Source organism: Natator depressus, chromosome 1, assembly GCF_965152275.1.
Source record: "Natator depressus isolate rNatDep1 chromosome 1, rNatDep2.hap1, whole genome shotgun sequence".
In the NCBI taxonomy this organism is placed as follows: domain Eukaryota; kingdom Metazoa; phylum Chordata; order Testudines; family Cheloniidae; genus Natator; species Natator depressus.
The window spans coordinates 109976344-110004286 of NC_134234.1; the positions used below are offsets into that span (position 1 = coordinate 109976344).

The window sequence follows — 27943 nt, forward strand, 5'->3', positions numbered from 1 at the left end:
TCTACTCCATTGCAGGATTGGGGCATTTGCAAAGCTGTGGCAAGGGTGGAATAGTAAAGGACCCCCTGGGTAAATATTACAGAAGTTCTGCCTCCAACTGTCCTTCAAGTGATCAGAGATCTTTTTGTGTTACTGTTCAGATGTAGCTAATCTGTTTTCAGTTTATAGCCTTATTTACTTTACCACAGTTGATCTCTAACTTGTTTTTTCTACAGTTTGTCCTTGTGATGTCCACTCCATATGTTTATAGAAATATGCTTGAGTGTAAATATAATGTAACTGGAATATGCTTTATGCAAAAGGTGTCTTGTAAGGTATCATTACAAAGCTCATCATCTACTGAGTGTGTTCATCCTGTTCATATGAATGTATCATTTTTGTATCTGAAGCTAGAAATATAAAGTGTTACTCTGAACTCCGATTGTAACTATGCAAAGTGTGGGCCATTAATGGTGGCTTGGAATCTTGATGGCTCCCATCAAGAAGGATAATTGGTGGTAAATGGCTCTGTTTACTTGTAAGCCTCCACTGCATACGTGCAGGCCAGTCCTGGAGGAAAGGAGCGGGGGCTCGCACGACATGTGACCGTCACCTGGTGCTGGACTCCATCTTTAACCTGGTGCTTTTCCATTTATAAGGAGGGGAGGGAACCCAGAGAGAGACAAAGGATTCCCACCTTGTGATAAAGCTATAAAAGGGGGTGGAACAGAACAAAGGGGATTCGAGTCATGAGAAATCCCCTAGTTACCACCTGAGCTGGAGCTAATAAGAACTGTACCAGGAGAAAGGATTGGGCCCAGACTAGGAAGGAGTCCAGTCTGTGAAAGAAGCTTACTGGAACATCTCTGAGGGTGAGATTTTTATCTGTAATCAGTTTCTTAATGTATTAGGCTAAGACTTGCATGGTTTTGTTTTATTTTGTTTGGTAACTTACTTTGTTCTGTGTGTTATTACTTGGAACCACCTAAATCCTATTTTTTATATTTTAATAAAATCACTTTTGCTTATTATTGAACCCAGAGTTAGTGACTAATACCTGGGGGAGCCAACAGCTGTGCATAGCTCTCTATCACTGTTATAGAGGGCGGACAATTTATGAGTTTACCCTGTATAAGCTTTATACAGAGTAAAACAGATTTATCTGGGGTTTGGATCCCATTGGGAGCTGGGTGTCTGGGTGCTAGAGATAGGAACACTTGCTAAGCCATTCTCAGTTAAGTTTGCAGCTTTGGGGGACATGGTTCAGACTTGAGTCTGTGTTTGCAGCAGGCTAGCGTGTCTGGCTCAACAAGGCAGGGTTCTGAAGTCCAAAGCTGGCAGGGAAAAAGGGCTCAGCGGTAGTCTCAACACATCAGGTGACAGTCCCAAGGGGGGGTCTCTGTGGCCGAACCTGTCACAGTCCTGACCTAGGGGAGGAGCTGGCATGAATTGCTCCTCTTGTAAGGAAAAACTGCCAGGATTCTAAAGGCATCCTATATTTCTCTCACAGTCCAAGGAGAGTGTCTGTGCATCAGATCCAGAGCTGCTAGGAGACGTTTTTACCCTTCAAACAGTGCTTTCTAGCAGAGAGCTATAAAGGGCTGGGAAGCATGCAGCCTCCCAGAAAAGTAGGAAAGTACAAATATTCTTTACCAGGGGACTAGATAGAAGAGCTAAAGCTATTGACATTTGGCCTGGCCACATTTGCTGTTAATTTTCCCCCCAACACCACTTATTCTAGGAACATTGTCAAAGATCTGTCTGGCAAAGGGTAATTTTCATCGTGCCAGTGAGACTGTGGGTTCTGGCAATTCTAAACATGATAATAAACAAATCTGTACACCAAGGCCAGGGTTTTCGTCACAACCTGGAGTCTTTGACTGGAAAGAATTTTAAAGGGGTAATCTGAAGTGACAGGGTTGTTCTGAACAGATTGTTGTCACAACATTAACATCAGAGAAGCTATTCATGATTTGTCACTAAATGGGATGGACTTGTTCTCTGTGTAAAGGGGAGAACAATGTAATTTATAAAAGAAAACTGCTCATGTCTTGTGTTATATGCAATACAATTTTTTATGCTTGGTGTTGGTGTTAGATCCATTAAGGTCCAGATAGTGGCTGTTACTAGTGTTTTGGATCCAAATAAAAGCAGAAGCCTGACATCACATTCTATTTTCCGAATTCTTACATGCTCTCACTAAGTTAATGCATCTCAGTCTTCTAAAAATGTTTCTCTCTACCACCTTCATTCTCTTCCCTATCCCAAAGAAACTCATGGTCATGTTTTGTGCTCTGACTGAGAGAGTGGATTTAAAATCAACAATTCTTTTGGAAAAAATCAGATTTTTTTTTTTTTAATTTTATTTAAATTATAATAAATTCAGATTTCATTTTAAACAGGTTTATTTTTAAAAAGAAAACTTAATACAAAATATGTTAAGGCCAAAACTTATTAAAATTTCTTGAAACATTAAATTAAAAATAAATATGCTGGATCCATGAGCCTTTATCAAAAACATTGAGTTAAAGGCTGCTTTTCTATATGAAGAATCAGGGGGAAAACATCTAGCTTTTGAAGTCAAGCTTTATAAATCTGGAACAATAGGTCAGCCTAAGTAATTTTAGGAGACTCTCATTTTGAATAGACTTAGGCGAGTAGGAACTTAAGCTTCAGTCATTTTCACTTAGGCATATTTGAAATTTTTCCCAAGGCTGACTTGAAATATTAATTCACTGGCTATTGTTAATCCTGCTGTTTTAATAAATCATTTAGTTGTAAATGTGATGCATGTTGTGATAAGAGATTTATCCAAAACATTTAAAGTTGTTTTGTTTAATAAAAATAAATTGGATATACGGTTTTGTGTTTTTAATTAAATTCCAGTTACCATCCTAAGGCACCTTGACACAAATCATGAGAAAAAGTTAATTAGTTAATAAGCAATATATCATTCACCATTTTCTAACATACTAAAATGTACAGTTAGCTTAATATTTTCATATTCTTATTATGTAATTGCTTAAATAAAGCAGATATAGTTATAACGTACCCTCCTAGGTAGCAAAAAGATGCACTAGATTTGGTACAAAGACTCTAGTTGTAAATTAAGGTGTTTTAATGGTTATGTCAGCCATTGAGAATGCACCATTCTTTAGAAAAGAACAAGTACAAATAGAAAAGTTGATTAAAATCAATTATTTAAATCAAGGCTTTCCAGTTGGTGGTTTAAATCATGATTTAAATGGCCTTGATTTAAATCACTCCACCCTGTTGACAGAGCATCCTATGAATCTCTTGCTTCAGTAACTACTTAACACTTCTCTATTAAAGGTTGCAATCTTAGTAGTTGTAACCTTGACCAGTAGCCTATTTGAGCTGGTACATTGTCAATAGATAATATTGCACCTTCCATTGTTCTGCTATCCTTTCTGAACCTAGAAAAGGAGTACTTGTGGCACCTTAGAGACTAACCAATTTATTTGAGCATAAGCTTTCATGAGCTACAGCTCAAGTGAGCTGTAGCTCACGAAAGCTTATGCTCAAATAAATTGGAGCTGTAGCTCACGAAAGCTTATGCTCAAATAAATTGGAGCTGTAGCTCACGAAAGCTTATGCTCAAATAAATTGGTTAGTCTCTAAGGTGCCACAACTACTCCTTTTCTTTTTGCGAATACAGACTAACACGGCTGCTACTCTGAAACCTTTCTGCACCTGAAATTCCAAAGGAGGAGAAAGCTAAAATTTGATAGTGAAGCCATAACAGTATATTTGTAATGTACTGAATCACAAGATGTCAGCACTTTGTTCTTCCTTACAGCTGAAGTGCAGGGACCAAAACACTTCAGACTAAATGCATAAGACATTGAATTGGAAAGATGCACAAGAAATCAGGCATTTAATTGCCTTCTGACATCAGGGCACATAATACAGCAGTGTCTTTTTATACAGAGTGAGCAGGAACCTCAACCATTTTATGCAAGACAGCTACTTGATTGTTGATCTCTACTTTTTCCACGTGCTACAAATTGGATCTCTGGTTGGTATCTGGAGCTTTATTTACCAGAGGGATCTCTAGGTCACAGCCAAACCAAACACAGGCTTACCTTTTTGTTTCATCTTGTTCTCTATTTAGAATGCTTTTTCTCAGTGTAAACGCTTTTTCTGATTATCTACATCCCATTTGTAAGGGTTAGCGGATGCAACTTTGAAAAAGAGAAATGTTTTCTTACCTGCTAATTTCTGTTGTTTGAAAGCATGCTTATAAATCTCACCTTCCCTTTTCTGAGCTCACTTGACATGTTCATGTTTTTTCTGTTTATGGTTGCACAATTGTGGCCTTTTTTTTTTTTTTAAACCATTTCCTGATTTTATATAGAGGTTTATAAAACTTTGAGCATATTTTCCATTATATTTGTTTGCTTGGTAATAGCTAGTGAAGTCATACTTTTTAGTTCACTATGCTCTAACTTCCTTGCTAAAATATATATTTTTCAATTGTACTTGGCTTTGGAATTAAGAAACTCTCTCTAGAAGATATATTAGGGTGTCCCCTCTGTGATATTTCCTGGTCCTCAGCTTTCCATCTGCTTTTAAATGTTATAAAAGAACAGAGGAATCCACCTGTAAGATGAGCCTTCTCAAGTAATAAATAAAAGGTAGAAAAACAACTGTAAAGTCTCAATAGAATTATTTTCATAAAATTTGCTATGAAGTTCTAATTCTTGTAAAATGGTTTGTTTCAAAAATAGTATAAATAAATGTTAATAAGGTGGAATGTTGTCCTGTTCAAAGATCAAATAAAAACTTCATTCTTATTTGCTGTAAAATCCAACAGGAGGAAACGGAATATGTTGAACTTTTAGCAGCAGAAAAACATCAGGTTGAAGCCCTTAAGAACATGCAGCATCAAAATAAAAGCCTGTCCATGCTAGATGAAATTCTTGAAGATGTTAGGAAAGCAGCTGATAGGCTGGAAGAGGAAATAGAAGAACATGCCTTTGATGACAACAAATCAGTAAGTGACATTGTAGAAATCATTCTGCTTTTTAATTCATATACTTTCATTTTTAGATCGAACTAAGCATTGCATTGATGCTACTTTTATGTCAGATGTAATACATAGTGATGATGATCTAGTGACAACTTTTAAAATATTTGACCTTATTACATATCTTTCCTGTCCCTTGATTCCCACAGAAGAAATTGTTTATTTAGAGCTATTATGACTGCTTGCCAGGAAGCAGGTACTCTGTCATCTCCCATATCACTAGTGTGTTTTTTGTCTCTTTTGGTCTGGAAGTCTTAAATATGATTGCCACTTTTAACTATTATGTTGTGGAACAGACTTGCACATCGTGATGTTGACATAACCGTTCAGGGTCCTCTAGCCCAATGATATTTGGAGTCTCTAGGCTCTCAAAATACAGGCTCACCCTGTTAAAATTAGCCTCCATTTTTATTTCTGATTTTTTTTCTCCCTCCATTTTTGTTGAGAATATAATGGGAGAAGGAGAACCCTTGAAATTAGGTTTCACAGTCTGAAAAAAGGAATAGTGTGCAAGGTAAGGGCATGAAACACCTCTGTTGCATTTGCAGTGGCTTTTTTCCATGGACTTCATCTGCTTTCAGTCTCTTGGACTACTTGCAGTGGCTCTGTGGGTGTGGGAGACTCGGAGAAAGAAACAATCCCCAGGTTAACCTTGTGCGTGTGTTGGAGTAAGAAACACATCCATTTCTCCATGCCTTCCCCATCAGCCTTCCTTAGAGCCTCTCCAGTCAGTCCTGTTATCTGAACATAAGGTCGCAGCTTTTTGGCCTTGGCTTCTACTCTTGGAAGTTCTGGTGGGAAAGGTTTTTGTTGGCTTGCAGTACCTGGTGCAAGGTCTGCGCAGTTCATGAGTTGTGTTATGGGGGACAGGAAGTTGCCCTTTAGGAGGGAGCCAGGGCCTCTCTAGGCCCCTTTTGTGGTGGCCTCCTGCTGGGAAACAACTAGCTGTTATGTTTTTCTCTACTCTAGGCTGGCCCATCCTTGTAGATGGGGGTCATGGTTAGCAGTGACCAGGGAGTAGTTGGCAATAGCACTGTATTCTGTTACCCCTGCTAGTAGTGGTACAGCCTAATGGTGTCAGGCTGTGTGGAAGGAGGCCAGGTGTGTCTGCAGACCCCTTTCATGCTGCACTTCTTGCTAGTTGGCAAGAGGTTGAATGGCTCCTTTTTCTCCAATGTATTTCTTTTCTCTCTTCTTCCCTCTGCTCCTGCGTGGGGGAGAAGGAATAAAGTACCAGTCAGAGGCCTTCTCAGGTCCCCGCTTCAGTTTAGCAAGAAGCATTCAGTATTTTCTTGTAATTTTTCTTGAACCAAAACAAAACATGTAACTATACCAAACCTGGGCTACAAACCAGACTTTTGTAAGGAAAAGAGCACTATTAACAGAGAATCAGTAATCTAAACGTAAGTTTTCATCAAAAATATAACCAACTAGGATAACACAATAGGGATGGTATCCCTAGCCTCTGTTTGTCAGAAGCTGGGAATGGGCGACAGGGGATGGATTACTTGATGAATGTTCTGTTCATTCCCTCTGGAGCATCTGACATTGGTCACTGTTGGAAGACAGGATACTGGGCTGTATGGACCTGTGGTCTGACTCAGTACGGCCGTTGTTATGTTCTTGTAAAAAGGAAAGGAAAATAATTCTGTTAAGCCTCCTATGCAAGATAATAGCAATCGTACATAAAACAGGCAAATAGGACTTGTCATGTGCAATCCACATACAATAAATACTCCTTTTAGGAGACAGACTCCAGAAGTGTTCATATTGGCCCATTAGATGTTCAGAGTCCTCAACACTCACTGTTAATTAATAACACCTAGCGCTTATATAGCGCCTTTCATCTGTAAATCTCAAAGCGCTTTAGAAAGACCCATTTTACATACGGGGAAACTGAGGTACAGGGAGGTGAAGTGACTTGCCCAAGGTCACTCAGCAAATCAATGGCAGAGCCAGGAATAGAAGCCTGTCTCCTGAATTCCAGTCTGGTGTATTATACACTAGGCCATACTGCCTCCCTTACAACACTGACATCACTCTAGTGCCATCCATGCCTACCCCCATCAGTGTCTTTATTCCCTAAATTCCTAATTGTGTTAACTTTATAGTAACAAACCCTCAATATCTAATCAGTATGTGAACTTGTTTATACGTTTGTTATCAAAAGCAGATCGTGTAAAAATATCAGTCTGAGACTTGAATATCTACTTTTCTACTGAGAAATGCTTGCTTTCTGCCAGGTGAGAGGTGTCAACTTTGAAGCAGTTTTAAGGGTGGAAGAAGATGAAGCAGACTCCAAGAGAAATATTTCAAAAAGAGAAGTGGAAGATGACTTGGGTCTTAGCATGCTTATTGATTCCCAAAACAATCAGTATATACTTACCAAGCCCAGGGATTCAACCATCCCTCGTGCTGATCGCCATTTCATAAAGGTAAATTGTTAGACAATACTCTAAATAAATGTATATCTTGATCTAGTAGATGGAAAAGTTCTCAAATTCCACCTTTCTTCCCTTATCAAAAACTAAGTGTTGCACTTACCTTGATCTTCCTGAAGATAAGGAAAAGAATGTATTTTACATGTTCAGAACACTATTATCAGCCCTTAACTTTTAAAAAACAAATCTTTTAAACATTTTTAAAACAAATTTCTTCAGACAAGGCAAAAGCACTCGTCTTCTTTCACCCCTTTGAACTGTACGTACTAAGACTGTAGTTTTAAAATAAAAAAATTCTGCAATCTGATACAAGTTTTCCAGACTGGTGGTATCAGTTATTCTCATCATGTGAGTTTCTAGCAGAAGCACCAGTCAACATGTACCAGATGTTTTGGTGTAAAGGATTCTTGGTCTTGCCCTGTCTCTCCCAAACACACATTTCTTGTGTTTCCTCCCTCGTAGTGAGTCATTTCCCCTTCATCAGGACTGTGAACTATTGCCTAAAAGGGTCATAGAGCATCCTCTTGTTCCAGGACCCTCAATCTTCAGATCAGTTTGCAGTTCCAATGAATCTGTGGTGGTGGTGGTGGTGCAGAATCTTTTGCAAGAATTACGAAACTCTGTTCTGTCTATTCGCTTTCCGGTAGGAGACATGACACTTCCTTTGTTTTTTCTCTAGCTAAATTATTAGAAGAAAGAAATGGGCAAAGAAAAGTGCAAAGGTTATCTGATTTTGAGCTTGTAGTATGAAAGCCTGGGGCCGCCTCCTTTTTGGGATGTGAGAGGGGAGGTCTGGATAGAATTAGAGATGCAAACCTGTAGTTTATACTTTTTCACCAGATCAACACTTAATGTAACTACTGAGACATTTTTGGCCATGTTTTTGCCACATTTTTGGCCAGTTTTGAGATCAGTTATCTGAAGACTTTGCTGCATGCACCCCCGCCATTCTCTTCTGTAAGGGACTAATTCCAGACTGATGAATCCAGAAATTAGAATGTTTATATGTAAATGATGTTTCTGTATTTTGGATACACCAGTTTGGAAGGTCTCTCATTATTATTACAGATATTAATGCTTTGATATACGTGGATCATTAGCATTCTTGTTGTTCATTTTGAATTTTTTTGCTACAGTTGGTTTGTTTTTCATTTGAGAATATGAGCTACTTCTGGCTGATACTTTTTAATATTATGGATTTAGCTCTTCCTTTAATATTTCCTTGTATTTCTCTCTTATGGAAGCTTCATTTGGGAAGGTCAAGAGAGACATGGCAGGATTCAAAGTCCTCAGAGCCAAAACTTTTGGCATAATATCACTGTCTGATCTGTGTCAGATCTTTTTGTCTGACTTGTGTGCTGAGAGCAGCTTTCCAGAGCTGTGTGTCTAATATACAGAAACATCAATTACAGGTTAAAAAAATTACTTTTTTAATCCTCTCAGCTGCAAAAACAGGCAAGGTCTATTACATTTACAAAACACAACTCTGTTCCTCAATTTCTTAATCTGTAAGTGGCAGTAGTGATGCTTACCACATAAGAGTTTTGAGGTTCAGTTCATTCATATCTGTAACATTCTTTGAACTCTGCGGATGGAAGATATTGTCTAAATTTATTTTTACATTGCCACTAAACTTTAAGGGTTGGGAATAGCCCTTAATTTCACCACAACTTCCTCATGACTTTTATATTAATATATTAATCAATTTTATACACTAGGATATTGTGACCATAGGAATGTTATCTTTGCCATGTGGCTGGTTGTGCACAATGATAGGATTGCCAACCATGTTTGGGTACATCATCTGTGGAGTACTCTTGGGACCATCAGGATTAAACAGCATTAAGGTAAGAGAGTGAGACTTTTTTTTTTAATACCTGTCTTCATTTTTAGGGTTGCTTTTAATAATTTTTTAAAGATTTACAGTATTGCCAACTTCCATTGTTTGAAAATCATGAGACAGGCCCCAGAAAATCATAGGATTTTAAGGAGACTACATCTGGTGTTCTTTTTATTTGCCTTCTGATTTCAGATCCTTTAGCATTCATTCATGTTTTCAAGTTTTTCTCCACCCCCAGGAAGGGTAAAAACTTACTTTTTTTAAATGAAGGCAAGTGAGTTTTCTCTAGGCTAATTACAGTGAGAAATTGTTTTCCTGTGGAGTTGGAATAAAACCCTACTTTTCCATATTATAGTTGCTCCTACTCAGGGGCTCTGCTGTGATCTGTGCTGTGTTGTTGTAGCCATGTTGGTCCCAGGATATTAAAAAGACAGGGTGGGTGAGGTAATATATTTTATTGGACCAGCTTCTGTTGGTGAGAGAGACAAGCTTTTGAGCTTACAAAGAGCTCTTCAAGTCTTCTCCTATGATCTGTCATGTTTCTCATGAGTAAATAAATAAAATTCACTAACCTAAGAATTGTTTCACACTATCGCCTCTGATTTTTAGAAGGATGCGGCCTGTAGGAGGAAGGGAGAGGCAGGCCGGATTCTAGTCTGGGGAGGTACAGAACATCTCTCACTTCCCCATAATCAATGGTGTTCTTTATCCCGTTTTCTATCTACCTCTCTTGCTTTGAATCTTCTAACTGTTGAGAAGTATTAGGTGGTGATGCTGTTACTATGGGAAGAGAGGCATCTGCCTTCTCCACTTTGCTGTCACTGTGTCATTTTCTCCCTGCAATGAAAGGCAAAGAGGTGGCAGAATGATCACAGAGATACAACCACAGGGCTTCTGAATAGCAGAGAGAAGAGCACCAACTTGAGTCTATCGGAATGAATTATAGGTCGAGAAAATATTCAACACTGCAAAGCAATATAGTAGCTAGGCAGAGGCTCCCTCCCTTATGAAGACATCAGAGACGTGTCCCCTGAGGTGTGATTTAGGACTACCTTTGGCTTCGTGTACATTTAGCTCAGGAGATATCAATCCATGTTCAGTAAGTGCAACTAATAGGCATTTATTTACAAATTTACCAAGTTCGGCCCTTTTAGAATCTCTAATTTAAATTTAATTCTGTCAGAATTATTGCCAAAAACACAAGAGAAATAAACACTGTGAAATTCTTGTCTGTGTAAACAGGAGTTTAGGCCTGTCTCCCCTGCTATTAAATGAGAAATTAGTTGAGTAAAAATTGATTTATGGAATTGTAATCAAAAGATCTCAAAGTGCTTTACAAACACTGAAGAAGTATTTAATGCAAACCACCTGAGGATTGTTATGAATTCCTTCTGTAGACAAAATACATTGAACATTTTTAGAATTCAAATCTTTACAGCTGAAAATAAACTTATAGATGGTATTTTCAAAAGTACTTGGCATTGGCTTAACTCTGCTCCCACTGACTTCAGTGACCATTTACATTTTCAGAACACAATGTTTCCACTAAATAATGGCACTGGTCTCTTCACCTTTACATTAATTTTAATGCAATTAGTCATGCACTTGTCAGGTTCTTACAAAATTATATTAGTGCATTTATTTATAATCACTGTCAAATACTGAAGGATGATAATGTTATGGGTGGGATTTTCAGCAATGCTCAGCATTGGCTTCTGCAAACTTGAGTGCCTTGAAAACTTTCTTTGCTTTCTGCATAGCCACAGAATAAAATCTTAAAAAAAAAAAATGTATTTTGTAATCTGACTCAGCATAAGATTTGTCACTGGCTCTCTAGTTATCTCCATCTTGCTTCATCTGTCACAGGTAATCTGTAAACTGTGAGGACGAAGCAGGGGAGGGAGTTTAGGGACTATTGAAGCAATAGTGGAGAACAGAAGATTAGTTTGGTGGGACTTAAAACATCGATAAAATAATCTGTTGGAGGAACAATAAACTTCTCTTCAACTCAAATTTTCAACTTCCTTCATGCATTCCTAGAAGAATACAAACAAAAATGCCAAAACTCATTTCAGCCAATCTTAGCAAAAGTCTACTTGCAGAGTAAGCATGCAAAGCTTTAGTTTCCAAGAGAGATTTTTGCCCAATAAGTGAGGGATTGAAAATTGGAGAGAAGGTAAATTAATGAATATGTAATTACAAAAAAGTCTGTGTACTTACAGTAGACACATTCTTTAAAAATTTGGCTGTTTAGTGATAAAGATGTTTTAGAACAGATCAGGGGTTCGTTATAATTTTCATAGTGTGCACCACATAGAATCATAGAATATCAGGGTTGGAAGGGACCCCAGAAGGTCATCTAGTCCAACCCCCTGCTCGAAGCAGGACCAATTCCCAGTTAAATCATCCCAGCCAGGGCTTTGTCAAGCCTGACCTTAAAAACCTCTAAGGAAGGAGATTCTACCACCTCCCTAGGTAACGCATTCCAGTGTTTCACCACCCTCTTAGTGAAAAAGTTTTTCCTAATATCCAATCTAAACCTCCCCCATTGCAACTTGAGACCATTACTCCTCGTTCTGTCATCTGCTACCATTGAGAACAGTCTAGAGCCATCCTCTTTGGAACCCCCTTTCAGGTAGTTGAAAGCAGCTATCAAATCCCCCCTCATTCTTCTCTTCTGCAGACTAAACAATCCCAGCTCCCTCAGCCTCTCCTCATAAGTCATGTGCTCTAGACCCCTAATCATTTTTGTTGCCCTTCGCTGGACTCTCTCCAATTTATCCACATCCTTCTTGTAGTGTGGGGCCCAAAACTGGACACAGTACTCCAGATGAGGCCTCACCAGTGTCGAATAGAGAGGAACGATCACGTCCCTCGATCTGCTCGCTATGCCCCTACTTATACATCCCAAAATGCCATTGGCCTTCTTGGCAACAAGGGCACACTGCTGACTCATATCCAGCTTCTCGTCCACTGTCACCCCTAGGTCCTTTTCCGCAGAACTGCTGCCTAGCCATTCGGTCCCTAGTCTGTAGCGGTGCATTGGATTCTTCCATCCTAAGTGTAGGACCCTGCACTTATCCTTATTGAACCTCATCAGATTTCTTTTGGCCCAATCCTCCAATTTGTCTAGGTCCTTCTGTATCCTATCCCTGCCCTCCAGCGTATCTACCACTCCTCCCAGTTTAGTATCATCCGCAAATTTGCTGAGAGTGCAATCCACACCATCCTCCAGATCATTTATGAAGATATTGAACAGGACCGACCCTTGGGGTACTCCACTTGACACCGGCTGCCAACTAGACATGGAGCCATTGATCACTACCCGTTGAGCCCGACAATCTAGCCAGCTTTCTACCCACCTTATAGTGCATTCATCCAGCCCATACTTCCTTAACTTGCTGACAAGAATACTGTGGGAGACCGTGTCAAAAGCTTTGCTAAAGTCAAGAAACAATACATCCACTGCTTTCCCTTCATCCACAGAACCAGTAATCTCATCATAAAAGGCGATTAGATTAGTCAGGCATGACCTTCCCTTGGTGAATCCATGCTGACTGTTCCTGATCACTTTCCTCTCATGTAAGTGCTTCAGGATTGATTCTTTGAGGACCTGCTCCATGATTTTTCCAGGGACTGAGGTGAGGCTGACTGGCCTGTAGTTCCCAGGATCCTCCTTCTTCCCTTTTTTAAAGATTGGCACTACATTAGCCTTTTTCCAGTCATCCGGGACTTCCCCCGTTCGCCACGAGTTTTCAAAGATAATGGCCAAGGGCTCTGCAATCATAGCCGCCAATTCCTTCAGCACTCTCGGATGCAACTCGTCCGGCCCCATGGACTTGTGCACGTCCAGCTTTTCTAAATAGTCCCTAACCACCTCTATCTCCACAGAGGGCTGGCCATCTCTTCCCCATTTTCTGATGCCCAGCGCAGCAGTCTGGGAGCTGACCTTGTTAGTGAAAACAGAGGCAAAAAAAGCATTGAGCACATTAGCTTTTTCCACATCCTCTGTCACTAGGTTGCCTCCCTCATTCAGTAAGGGGCCCACACTTTCTTTGGCTTTCTTCTTGTTGTCAACATACCTGAAGAAACCCTTCTTGTTACTCTTGACATCTCTTGCTAGCTGCAGCTCCAGGTGCGATTTGGCCCTCCTGATATCTTTCCTACATGCACGAGCAATATTTTTATACTCTTCCCTGGTCATATGTCCAACCTTCCACTTCTTGTAAGCTTCTTTTTTATGTTTAAGATCTGCTAGGATTTCACCATTAAGCCAAGCTGGTCGCCTGCCATGTTTACTATTCTTTCGACTCATCGGGATGGTTTGTCCCTGTAACCTCAACAGGGATTCCTTGAAATACAGCCAGCTCTCCTGGACTCCTTTCCCCTTCATGTTAGTCCCCCAGGGGATCCTGGCCATCTGTTCCCTGAGGGAGTCGAAGTCTGCTTTCCTGAAGTCCAGGGTCCATATCCTGCTGCTTACCTTTCTTCCCTGCGTCAGGATCCTGAACTCAACCAACTCATGGTCACTGCCTCCCAGATTCCCATCCACTTTTGCTTCCCCCACTAATTCTACCCGGTTTGTGAGCAGCAGGTCAAGAAAAGCGCCCCCCCTAGTTGGCTCCCCTAGCACTTGCGCCAGGAAATTGTCCCCTACGCTTTCCAAAAACTTCCTGGATTGTCTATGCACCGCTGTATTGCTCTCCCAGCAGATATCAGGAAAATTAAAGTCACCCATGAGAATCAGGGCATGCGATCTAGTAGCTTCCGTGAGTTGCCGGAAGAAAGCCTCATCCACTTCATCCCCCTGGTCCGGTGGTCTATAGCAGACTCCCACCACTACATCACTCTTGTTGCACACACTTCTAAACTTAATCCAGAGACACTCAGGTTTTTCCACAGTTTCGTACCGGAGCTCTGAGCAGTCATACTGCTCCCTTACATACAGTGCTACTCCCCCACCTTTTCTGCTCTGCCTGTCCTTCCTGAACAGTTTATAACCATCCATGACTGTACTCCAGTCATGTGAGTTATCCCACCAAGTCTCTGTTATTCCAATCACGTCATAGTTCCTTGACATCACCAGGACCTCCAGTTCTCCCTGCTTGTTTCCAAGGCTTTGTGCATTTGTATATAAGCACTTGAGATAACCTGTTGATCGCCCCTCATTCCCAGTATGAGGCAGGAGCCCTCCCCTCGCAGACATTCCTGCCTGTGCTTCCTCCCGGTATCCCGCTTTCCCACTTACCTCAGGGCTTTGGTCTCCTTCCCCCGGTGAACCTAGTTTAAAGCCCTCCTCACTAGGTTAGCCAGCCTGCTGGCAAAGATGCTCTTCCCTCTCTTCGTAAGATGGAGCCCGTCTCTGCCCAGCACTCCTCCTTCATGGAACACCATCCCATGGTCAAAGAATCCAAAACCTTCTCTCTGACACCACCTGCGTAGCCATTCGTTGACTTCCACGATTCGACGGTCCCTACCCAGGCCTTTTCCTTCCACGGGGAGGATGGACGAGAACACCACTTGCGCCTCCAACTCCTTTATCCTTCTTCTCAGAGCCACGTAGTCCGCAGTGATCCACTCAAGGTCATTCTTGGCAGTATCATTGGTGCCCACGTGGAGAAGCAGGAAGGGGTAGCGATCCGAGGGCTTGATGAGTCTCGGCAGTCTCTCCGTCACATCGCGAATCTTAGCCCCTGGCAAGCAGCAGACTTCTCGGTTTTCCCGGTCAGGGCGGCAGATAGATGACTCAGTCCCCCGGAGGAGAGAGTCCCCGACCACCACCACCCGCCTTCTCCTCTGGGAGTGGTGGTCGTGGAACCCCCAACCTCAGGACATCGCATCTCATGCCTTCCAACCAGCGGAGTCTCCTTCTGCTTTCTCCCCCCAGACATATCATCTGGTCCACTCTCCGCAATGGTACCTGTGGAGAGAACATGAAAGCGGTTAGTTACCTGTGTCTGTGTTACTGGAACCCGGACATTCCGCTTACCTCTTCTGGAGGTCACATGTTGCCAAGCTTCTTCACTGGCCTCTTGGCTCCTCTGTGCAACCTGCTCTATATCTTTAGAGCTTTGTGCCCCTAGAAGCCTATCCTGAGTTTTGTCCAGAAAATCCTCAGTTTCTCGTATACAACGCAGGGTCGTTATCTGTTGCTCCAGACCTTCAATCTTCTCTTCCAATATGGAGACCAGCTTGCACTTTGTACAGACAAAGCCGCTTCTGTCCTGTGGAAGAAAGACAAACATGGCACATCCAGTGCAGGTCACAACAGCTGAACCCCCCCCTTCCATATCACCTACCTACTATGAGCTTCCTCAGAGACGTTTGCAAGATGTAAGCCTCACTGGGCTCACTCCAGGCGAACTCCCAGGCAAACTCCTGCTGTGAGCTGCTCTGCTGTCCCCGCTGCTCAGCTGGTTCGCTGCCGCTCAGCTGGTTCGCGAGGCTCTGGCTATTTTTAAACAGCCAGGCTTCCCTGATGCAAACACACAGACACCCTAATGCCCGCTCCCTGCAGGCTAGCAGCCAATCAGACACTCACTCAGGCATGTTAATGTTAATAGAGAGGTTGTCTTGCAGAACACCACCTCTGTGCGATTGCACAGGCCATCACCCTTTTGTTTCCAGTCACATAACATGCCAATATCACTTTTCAAAGTAACTGCTGTAGTTGCTGCAAGGAAGTATTTATGTATTTTTAGCTGTCTAATGTGAAATGTTCAGTCACTTGTGAAAAAAACGAATACCTACTTTTGCTCTTCATTTAATCTGTTCTATTATTCTCTCCCCTTGCTACACCTGTACATGCTTCTCTGCCACCTGGTCCCCTTGTCTTTGTCCTGCACCTGCTTCCCTGCTGGTTGGTTTCCTTCTCCTCTGGAAATGTTGCCCAGCTGCTTCAATTTTTTTTTTTTCCACTCCTTGGGACATTTGTCTCCTATTGGTGGCAGTTCCTGAAGGCAGCTCTTGTTCCCTTTTCACCACTCCTTATGTAGCAACAGCCCCTAAAAAGAGGCAGGTAGGCAGGTTCCTTCTTGTTTGTAAGTCATCTTTGTAAAAGAGAGCCTGGCCACCTTCAAAAATAGTTGTGAACAAAGAGAGCCAGCACCGTATGACTACCAGTAAGTGCTCCACAGACCACAATTGGGGTACTACCTGTCTAGAAATTTGTACACGTACCATCCTATGTCCCATAGCACTGTATAGCTAAAATAGTAATGTAGATGTGATTATATTCTTGTAAGCAGACTAGTACACTGAACATTTTATATTCTTATTTTGCAGTCTATTGTACAAGTGGAGACATTAGGAGAGTTTGGTGTGTTCTTCACTCTGTTTCTAGTTGGTCTGGAGTTTTCCCCTGAAAGGCTGAGAAAGGTATTTTTTTTATAAAACTTCTGAATTTCAGGATTTGATTGGTCGTGATGAAGTTATCAATTATATTTCAGCATTTAAAAGTCTGTCTACAATATATCTTAATGTAGTTTGACCATGATCTTCAAAGTAAGAGAAATATCTCTGGTTCTTTCCACAGATACTGAGAGTTAAGGAGGAGAAAGAATGCAAAAAATGTTATCCTAGTGCCTATTTTAATATCCCTCTTGATTTTCCCAGAACAGTTCATGATTTCTAGGAAATTAAGACACACACTTACTGCAGGGCAATCCAACTATATTATATTGTGATGTTGAATCCAGCTGTAGAGGTGTAGACATCACAATGTTGTGATGCAGGCATGTGTCCTGCAAGGCATAGTTAATGGATTAAACACCATATGATGGATTTACAACATAAAGTGTACTGGATGAAATGTGTTGTAAGAGCCTGTTGGCCCTTGATTAGACATGTACCATAGTATAACCTAATTTATATATTGAGACAGTCAGACTTCTGCAAAAAAGAGACAAATATGTTAAAGAAAAGTTGACTTGTTAATGTAGAGAGTCAGAAACTGCAGCCAGTTTTATGATGCAAGGTTAAGATACATTATTTTTAATTGAAAATATATTGTTGCAAAATAAATTATTAAAACTAGCACAATAATACAAATAACAGTAATAGTTTAAAAGACACATTTTGCATGGCTTACGTTTGTTTTAAATTGATGGTTAAAAGTCAGTGAGAGCTCATAAAAGGAGGTCTATTTTATTGATATGTGGACAATTATATGGGTATCTAAGTTTAATTATATTCACTAGACACTCATAAATTACAGCTCTTAAAGATGAAGACCTATTAAACCGTATACTAATCCATACCTTGCCATTGCTGGATTGAGTTGTACCTGCTACAATATATTTTCTAGTGTTTTGTCCTGTCTAGTTTTAAATAATTTTGGGGGATGGGGTTTTTCTTAAAAACTGTTCCATAGCATGGTAGTGCTCATATTTGGGAGGTTTTTTCTGATATGTAACTTTTTTTCCTTTTCTTTATTTTATCCCATTACTCCTAGTTATACTCCTTGCATCATGCTAAATAATTCCTCTGCCTATGTGGTGTTTGTATAGTTCAATTTGTCAACAATTACCATGTCAGGCCATCTAGCCCTTTAATTATTTTCATTTCTCTTCTCTGAACTCCCTCCAGTTTGTCTAATACATCTAATGAGGTACCCAACACTGGACATAGTCTCAGCAGAGCTGTGTAGTGGGGGGCTATTACTTCTATGGCATAGTTCTGCAGCCCAAAATCACATGGATCTATTTTACTACTCACTTGCATTGAAAACCAATGTAACATTCATCAGTGAGAGAATAACCCTCAGGTTATACAATACAAATCTAACTGTGTTATCCTCAAGGTGTGGAAGATATCTTTGCAAGGACCCTGTTACATGACACTTCTGATGATTGCTTTTGGCTTACTATGGGGACATTTACTACAAATTAGACCAACACAGAGTGTCTTCATTTCTACTTGTTTATCCTTATCCAGCACACCCTTAGTATCCAGATTCCTTGTAGGGAGTGCTCGAGGAGATAAAGAAGGTAGGTGCAATTTAGATATGGATTGTCCCAATGACAGCACTGATTAAAAATGTCTGTAATAAATTCTCAGAATGGTTGAGCATCATACTAATGACTTGAGGCAAAATAGAAAAAAGAACATTGCCATTACTATTTAATGTACTAACTTGATGGGGAGCCTGGAATATTATTTTGATAATACCAAGCATTGGTGCTTGCTTGTTTTTGTATGGTTTGCACAGGCCCACTTCCTCTAAAATATCAATAGAAATATCTGAATAGATAATAACATCATGTACTTATAAGGTGTCATGTTTTCTTTTATGACATCCCTCTCTAATGGAGTCCCACACTGATTTTTAACCCTTTCGGCCACAGGTGATTTTCATGTTTGTGCTAAATCGCCAGATTAAGACTGCTACTACCAATCTGCCATGAGGGCAGAAAGGCCTGACCCAATAACTTGCACCTTCTTTCTGCAGTCTGAGGCCTGCTAATTAGTCTATCCCCCAAATGCTTTTAGCTTCTGTAGCACATCCACGTACATGGAAAGTTAAGACAGCATTCTCAATGAATAGTTTTTGGTTAAATAAATATCTAAGAAAATTATGAATGGAAATTTCAGGGCTCTGAGTCTGAACGTTTTCCTTAAATTATGCACTTGTTCTGCATTTGCTAGTTTTTTCCTTTTAGAAGAAATGCACTCCCTTTCCTACACACTTCACTTTGTGTAATTCTACTCCATGTGACTGTAAAAATTCCAATGTGTGAATTCCATGCTTAATTATTTGCTCAGTTTACAGGTGAAAAGATTTTTGTTTTGTTTTGTTTTCAAACTATCAGCCCTACAAGTCAACCTGGATTCTATGAATCAAAATTTGTTGTTTACTTTTCATTTATCATTCCTAAGGCTACTTTAACGTCACAGAGGTCACGGAAGCAGTGACTTCCAGAGACCTCCATGACATTTTCTGCTTCAGCCCCTGGGTCTGTGGGACTGGAGCTGGCAGCCAGTGGGGCCCCGGCAGGTTTCCAGCGACAGATGACAGCCTCCTCAGGGTTCCAGCAACTGGGGACAGCCTTGTGGGGTGAGGTGGGGTGGAGGTGAGAACCCAGCAGCTCCTAGCCACCACAGTGGCAGGGGAAACAATGGAGCCACATCAGCAAAAGTCACAGATGACGGGTCACGGCTTCCGTGAATTTTTGTTCATGGCCCATGACCTGTCCATGTCTTTTACTAAAAATAACCATGATAAAATCTTAGCCTTAATCATGACCAGTAATAAAGGTTCTTCAAGTCAAATGATTACTCCTAGGGGAATTCTGCGCCACTGTGTGTCCACAGAATTCATGTCCCCCAAAGATTTTTTTTCTCCCCCGCAGAAAAATGTCTTTCTAACAGGGAAGCAAAGGGAAGCTGCAAGAGTGGTCATGTACCTCTCCCCAGCAGCATGGGCACGTCACTTCACTGCTGGCTGCTTCAGGTACTTGAAGTAAATCACCATAGCAGGGGGAGTGGCAGGGCTGGAGATGCCTTAGCCAGTAGCTCCTACCCTGTGCCTGTCTAGGCTGGGGTTAGGGGAGGATGGGACTTCCTCTTCCTTGCAAGGAGCGGCTGGGGCTGGGTCAGACCCACCCTCAGAAACCTCCCTGGGCTGCAGGAAGCTCTGCACACACACTCAGATTCCTGCCCCCCTAGTTCTTCCGCCATGGGGGAAGGGTCACTGTATGGGGAGTTGTACCCCCCGTCCATCCAACTCCTGTACATCCAGTCCCCCTACCAAGTGTCACCCCTCCACACCCCGAACCCCCATACCGAGCCCTTCACCTGAATCCCCCGTGCCAAGCCTCACTTCCTGTAGTCAGCGCCACCCTGCACCTTGGCCCCACACTGGGCCCCATTACCCTGCATCTGGACCACCTCCCTTCCCCCTGAGCTCCCCACACTCAAACCCCTATCCTGATGAACCGCATCCCCCTGCACCTGGACCACCCCAATGAGTCCCCCACACCTGGACCCCCCTCTGAACCCTACACACCCAGACCCCTCCTTCTGATCTGCAGCCAACTTCACCTGGAGCCCCTGAAGAGTCCTATTGCCCCTGCACCTGGAACCCTCAACAAGCCTCTGTGCATCCTGACCCCCTATACCTGGACCCCAAACTAAGCTGCTCACACCCAGACTGGCCCACACAGAACCCTCTCACCACACACTGGATCCCACCCACACTAAGCTCCTCCATACTTGTATCTGCCGGGCTGAGCCTGCCTGCCTGCACCTGGTGCAGCTTGCGCAGGGGGCAGGTCCAGGCCTTGCGCTGTGTCAAGGTCAGGTGCAGCCTCACTGCTGAGTCCATGTCCTGGGATGGTTGGGGGTGATCTCGCTCCTCCATGCAGCCAGTGGCCTGTGCTCCCCATTGCCATTTTGGAGCCTCCATATTTATTTATTGACAAATAAAATTTGCAGAATTTTAAAATATTGTATGCAGAAAATTTTAATTTTTTGGTGCAGAACCTCAGACAACTGTGCAACTTGTTGTTCTTTTTCGAGTGCTTGCACATGTCCATTCCAATGTAGGTGTGTACGTGCCCTGAGCACAGTTGCTGGAATTTTTTCCCCTATTAGTATCTGTCTGATCAGCTCAAGCGCCCTCTGGTGCTGTGCGCTCATAGCACTGGTCTAAAGGGCCCTGCTGACACCACTCCGCCCACTTCCTTCTTAGGAAGGAAGAAGTACCACAGGTCTTTGCTGACACTGAGGAAGTGACGGAGGCTCCTTGGCTGGTCATAGCCTCTTTATCGTCCTCCCCAGACAAGGCAGTGGTGGCAGCAGGGGTGTCCCCACCACAAGATGACCACAAGCATTCCAGGATTTGTTAAAGTGGGAAGCCTCAAACTTTGAATACAAGCACAGGTGGTCAAGGAGACAACACATAGTCTCTTACATATTTTGTCGGCAGCGGGCCCCTCTAGAGTGGCTCTACCACTTAATAAGGCCATTATGGACCCAGTCAGGGCACTGTGCCAAATCCCTCCCTCTATCCCTCCTACAGTGAACCATAGAGAACGTAAATATTTTGTACTAGCTAGAGGGTACAAGTTCCTTTCCTTGCATCCACCCTCAGGGTCCCTGGTTATGGCGACTGCCAACAAAAGGGATCAACAAGGTCAAGCAGGGTCCATGCTGAAGGTGAAAGACTCAAAGAAATTAGACCTTTTTGTTCACAAGGCCTACTCCCTGGACTTCTACAGCTCAGCATAGCAAGCCTTGCTAGGCTGCTGTAATTTTAATATATCGGAGTCAATGCTAAAATTTAAGGACTTGCTCCCCCGGGTGTCTAGACAAGAGTTCTCATCCTTAGTCAAAGAAGGGAAGACAGTGGCACTGACCTACCTTCAAGCAGCTTTGGATGCTGCTGATTCTGCAGCCAGATCAACGGCCACAGCTGTAACCGGGTACAGGAGCTTGTGGTTGCAGTCCTCAGGGTTTCTACATGAGGTGCAACAAATACTTCAAGACCTCCCCTTTGAAGGCTCATTACTCTTTTCAGAGCAAACGGATGCTAGACTAGTTACCCTTAAAGACTCTAAGGTGACCTTGAAATCTTTGATCTGTATACCTTGCCCTCAAAGCTAAAAAGTGAGAAAGAAGAAGGAAAAAGAAAGAACTTTCTCCCAGCAGGCAGCTGACCTACGAGGAAATGTCTACCTACTGCAGGCAGATCTGTGGTTCCAGGATAGGGCTTCTGAGTCATCTCAGGACCCATATGTAAATTTGTGGTAGAGAATCAAGGGATTGTCTGATGATGATATCCTGGCTGTATCCAGAAAGCACCAGAGGCCCCAACAGACTGGCTTCTGCTTTGCCCAGTCAGCAAGACAAGATCAACAGAGGAGGAAGAGCAGGAGGTTCAGATGAAGGGCTCCCTCCATCAGTCTCCTCAGCAGGACCAATACAGATTGACCCCAGACACTCGGGGACCTTGAAGCACTCATTTTGATGAGACGCTCAAGGTCAACATTACAATCCCCTCAACACAGGATCCAGCTTCCCTTTTGTTTTCCGACCGACTCTCGTGCTTCCTCGATGCCTGGACCCACATTACCTCGGATCATTAGGTTCTAAGAACAATTGAAGTGGGATACACCATCCAGTTTTTGTCTACCCCACCTTCTCACCCCCTTTCCCTGTCCATCTTCAGGGACTCTTCTCATGAGCAACTGTTGGAACAAGAAGTCCAAATCCTCCTTTCAGTCGGAGCCATGGAAGATTCTGTTCAACCGAAGAGGAAAGGTGTTCTAATCCTGAAAGCCAAGGGTGGTTTCAGACCAATCCTAGATCTGCGTGGTCTCAACCGCTATCTCAAGAACTTAGTTCCACATGTTCTCCTTGGCTTCCATCAGTCCTTCTCTGGATCCAAGCGAGTGGTATGCTGCTCTCGATCTCAAGGACACATACTTCCATGTATTGATTTTTCTGAGGCCACAGACGACTCCTAAGATTTGTCGTGAACCAAGTTCATTACCAGTTTGCAGTTCTTCCGTTCGGCCTGTCCATCACCCCTTGGGTCTTTACTAAATGTGTGGCAGTGGTGCCAGCTTTTCTCAGAAAAAAGGGAGTTCATGTACTCCCATATCTTGACAACTGGCTGGTTAGAGGCCGGTCCAGAGCTGAGGTGAATCTGACATCCGTCTCATCCAATCGACCTTCCAGCCACTAGGCCTTCTGGTAAATGACCAGAAATCCACTCTTATTCCTGTCCAAAGGATAGAGTTAATTGGTGCAGTTCTCGACTCCGTGCCGGCGAGGGCCCTTCTTCCGGATGATCTCTTTTGTTCAATTTACAGCCCTGATAAGATCCCTCCAGGCTTATCTGATCACGACTACATGAAAGAGTCTGAGTCTTCTGGGCCACATGGCTTCATGCACATATGTAGTGCAACACGTGAGGGTACATCTCATACCTCTCCAAGCCTGGTTGGCTGCAGTATGCTCTCCCTCATGTCATCACCTGGACTTGGTGCTCACTGTTCCCGCTCAGGTCCTCGATTCACTGACATGGTGGCTGAACCACTGTGTGGTATGTGCGAAGGTACCCTTTTTTTCTGCCTCAACTGTCAATGTCTCTAGCATCCGATGCATCAGACCTCAGCTGGGGAGCCCACCCCTCAGGACTCATGGCCTCTGGTCTCAAGAAGAGCTTTTCCTCCATATCAATGTCAGGGAGCTCCAGGCAGTCTGCCTAGCCTGTCAGGTGTTCCTACCCCACATTACAAACAAGATAATTTTGATTCTCACAGACAACATGATGGCCATGTTATACATCAACAGACAGGGCAGAGCGCACCCTTCCACCTTGTGTCAGGAAGCAATCCGGCTGTGGGAGCTCTGCATCGCACACTCAATCAGTTTAGAAGCGTCCTACCTTCCAGGAATGCAGAACCAGCTGGCAGACCTGCTGAGGTGATCTATCTTCTCTCAACATGAGTGGTCCCTCCAACTGGACATCACAAAGGACATCTTCCAAGCATGGGGAACTCCCCTTATAGATCTGTTTGCTACCCACAACAACAAGAAATGCCATCAGTTCTTTTCCCTGGGAGGCCACAGCCCAGGGTCTCTCACAGACATGTTCCTGTTGTTATGGATAAATCACTTGTTTTATGCATTCCCTCCTACCCCGCTCATTCAGAAGGTTCTGATGAAGATCAAGCGGGACTGAGCGCAAGTCATTCTCCTAGACCCAGCATGGCCCAGGCAACATTAGTTCACCCCGCTCGGAGGCCTTTCGGTGGAGACCCTGCTACTGCTTCCTCTCCACCCAGACCTGATCTTCCAAGACCATGGTTGCCTGCTCCATCTGAACCTAAGCTCTCTTCATCTGATGGCCTGGAAACTCTATGGCTGAATCCTGAGGAGCAAGCTTGCTCGGAGCAGGTCCATAGAGTCCTACTTGGCTGTAGAAAACCCTCCACTAGGGCCACCTACCTTGCAAAATGGAAGCTGTTCTCCAGCTGGTCCTCCCAACAGGGAATTCTACCTACGCAGTCCTCTCTGCAGCTCATTTTGGAGTACCTTCTGCTGCTGAAACCAGGCCTGTCCCTCTCTTCAGTTCAAGGTTCACCTAGCAGCCATTTCAGCCTTTCATCCCAAGGTCAACAACCAATCCATTTTTTTTTCACTCGAGATGGTTATCCATTTTCTCAAAGGCCTGGAGATGGCATGCCCCCAGGTTAGAAAACCCATTCCTCTCTGAGATCTAAACCTTGTCTTGTCGAAACTCCTGGGTCCACCATTTGAGCCACTAACAACCTGCTTGTTGTTGCACCTCTCCTGGAAAGTGGTTGTCTTAGTGGCCATCACTTTGGCCAGAAGAGTTTCAGAGATCTGTGCCCTTACATTGGAATCCCCATATACTATCTTCTTCAAGGATAAGGTTCAGCTGCGTCCACACTTGTCATTCCTCCCAAAGGTGGTTTTGCAATTCCCTTGCAGTCAAGTAATCTTCCTACCAGTATTCTACTCTAAATGTCATGTGAACAGAGAGGAACAGTGCCTACAGTCCTTGGATGTTAGATAGGCTCTGGCTTTCTACATACAAATGAACCAAACGATTCCACAGATCAACTCTGCTGTTCATAGCAATAGCAGAGAGAATAAAGGGTCTTTCCATTTCTGCCCAGAGAATTTCATCCTGGATTATTTCATGCATCCAGGCATCTCACCCCCAGATAATCTGACTGCTCATTCCACAAGATCACAGGCCGCCTCTGCTGCCTTCTTAGCACAAGTCCCTATTCAGGACATCTACAGAGCAGCAACATGGTCATCGGTGCACATGTTCTCAATGTACTGTGTTATCACCGAGCAGGCTAGAGACGATGCCAACTTCAGCCAGGCAGCCTTGCAGTCAGTCTGACTTAGAACTCCAAACCCACTTCCTGTACAACTGCTTGTCATAGAATATCAGGGTTCGAAGGGACCTCAGGAGGTCATCTAGTCCAACCCCTGCTCAAAGCAGGACCAATCCCCAATTTGTGGCCTAGATTCCTAAATGGCCCCCTCAAGGATTGAACTCCATAACCCTGGGTTTCGCAGGCCAATGCTCAAACCTCTGAGCTATCCCTCTTGTGAATTATCTACATTCGATTGGACATGTGAAAGCACTCGAAGAAGAAAAAACAGTTACTAACCTTTCTGTAACTGTTGTTCTTCAAGATATGTTGCACATGTCCATTCCAAAACCCACTCTCCTACCCTTCTGTCAGAGTCCGTCGATAAGAAGAAACTGAGGTGGAGCAGGGTCCTTTTACTGGCGCTATGAGTGTGTGGCACCAGAGGGTTCTGGAGCCAACCCAGCAGATACCAGTGGGGGGAAAAAATTCCAGCAACTGTGCTCAGGGCATGCACATGCCTACATTGGAATGGACATGTGCAACATATCTGGAAGAACAGCAGTTACAGAAAGGTTCGTAACTCTTATTTATCAATGGGTTTGTGTAGATGTAACTGATCGGAAATTAACAAACAATTCTGATACAGAAGAAGTAATAGAATGCAGGTCAATCTCTTAATTGTTTTGGCTCCAGTGCTAACAGGACTGAAAAGCAAACTTATTTTTATCTCTAAAGAAGCAGATATGATTCTGAATGCACATATGGAATAGATATGGAAAGTCAGAAGAGTTTTGCCTGAACACCTTTCAGAGGAGAAATGTACCTTGCATAATGGCTGCTTATTTTCCCAATGATTCCCAAAATTTTCCCCCATAAGCTTTTTGAGCACCTCCTTTCTTCTTCCCCACAAGTCTATTTTAATTAAGAAAGAAACTGCATATCTCCTTAATGGACATCAACTTAGATTTATTCACATCCCATTGCATGAAACTTAAAAGAAATATTTTATGCATGCTATGCCTATTCATCAGGCTTCTGTGTCTATCATTCTACAGCATCTTAGTTAGTTTACAGAATAGAAATGATATACCCAACAACTGATCAGCTGGCTTTAGCAAAATCTTATTTTTAATCCATGATAAAAGCTTCCTGTAAATGGCTTATAATTATTTCCGTAATTAGATTGCCGTAGTTGATTTAAAAAATATAACACTGTATTCTATATCTTCAGTCAGTGAAGAAGTCTCTAGATAGATGGTTACTACTAACATTGTTACAGATGACATTAAATGTTTTGTCTGCATCAAGCTATATTTTTATCAGCTTCTTTTTCTGACAAACAGGTGATATTGATTACAGTAGTGTACTACTTGGTATGCTGGTAATGCAGGATGTACAACTTGGTTTGTTTATAGCTGTTATGCCGACCCTTATTCAAGCAGGAGCCAGCACATACTCCAGGTAAAGAGGTTTTAAAAATGTATTTATTTTTGTACTTTATTTGTCTCTGAAGAGAGCCTCATTGTTTTGTGGCTTATAGAATTTGCCCACCCATAAGCTTAAGGATCTGTGTATGGCTATGACAAAACTATATTTAGAATTTTTAATGTCGGTTTGTTATGCTGTACAAAGCACACGGGATCTTTTTATAAGAGAGAAGGCAAATATGCCATATGTATTGAGAATACAACAGTTTTTAAACACACACACACACACACACACACACACACACACACACACACACACACACACACACACACACACACACACACACACACACACACACCAGTTAATGTTTATAGTTATCAATCTAGTGGCCAGCCAGATTGGTCGCAGAGGGGAGCAGGGCTCTGTCGGTCGCAATCTGATGCTCCTGGAGTGTGGCAAGACGAACCCAAAGTCCCATGACAAAGCACCCTGTTCTTATAGTCCTTTTTCTCTGTTGAAGTCTATAGATTTTGCTGTGTCAGTTTCTGACCGGTTACTCCTTGATTGGGGTTAACATTCCAAAACACCTCTGAGAGGGTCATCCTGTCCTGGTTTCGATTTAATCAATTGTCTTTAGGGGGCCAGCCTTCACCTCAGGGTTGTCAATTTGCCCTTTCTCAATCATGGATACGCATTGATGGTTCTTTGGCGTCAACAAATCTCGATAAGTGTCTTCACTCACCCTTTCTTGACCATCTGGTTAACAATGGCCTTCACACCGTATCTTTTCCTGATGCATGCATTCCTCATTCACACAGGTTTCAGAGTAGCAGCCGTGTTAGTCTGTATTAGCAAAAAGAAAAGGAGTACTTGTGGCACCTTAGAGACTAACCAATTTATTTGAGCATGAGCTTTCGTGACCTACGGTACCACAAGTACTCATTTTCTTTTTGCTCATTCACACAGTCTTTCACAGAACCCTTCAAAGGTAGCAGAATACATTGTAAACTAAGCCTTGCTAAATCTTATAACTAAAATGATTCACATTGGCTTCAAGCTCTCAACAATTCTCTAATCTATTTATCATAGACACAGTACAAAATCCGGTCTTTTTACTAACTAAAATTTATAACAGGTCCTAATTGTAATGCATATGGGAAACAGGATCCCAGTCTCAGACAGTCATTCCTTTCTGTTATTCAAAAAGAGTGGCTGGCAGAATGAAATCAAGGTTTACATCAATTCTTACAGTACAATTATAAAATCCTGTCCCTACAGGTTTCTCAAAACATGGTCATCCAATGCTATGTGCACCCTTATATTATTTATATGTATAATATTA

At 42.6% G+C, this 27943-nt stretch overlaps 1 protein-coding gene across 3 annotated transcripts in view; it reads left to right on the forward strand.

The window, feature by feature from the left end:
• TMCO3 (transmembrane and coiled-coil domains 3) overlaps positions 1-27943 on the forward strand; it is a 77262-nt gene that overhangs the window by 26979 nt on the left and 22340 nt on the right. For all 3 annotated transcript variants that reach the window (XM_074964090.1, XM_074964073.1, XM_074964080.1), the window contains exons 3-8: positions 4817-4996; positions 7273-7464; positions 9189-9317; positions 16595-16687; positions 18111-18297; positions 26517-26634. In XM_074964090.1, coding sequence (XP_074820191.1) covers positions 4817-4996; positions 7273-7464; positions 9189-9317; positions 16595-16687; positions 18111-18297; positions 26517-26634 — 899 coding nt within the window. The remainder of the gene's footprint in view (positions 1-4816; positions 4997-7272; positions 7465-9188; positions 9318-16594; positions 16688-18110; positions 18298-26516; positions 26635-27943) is intronic.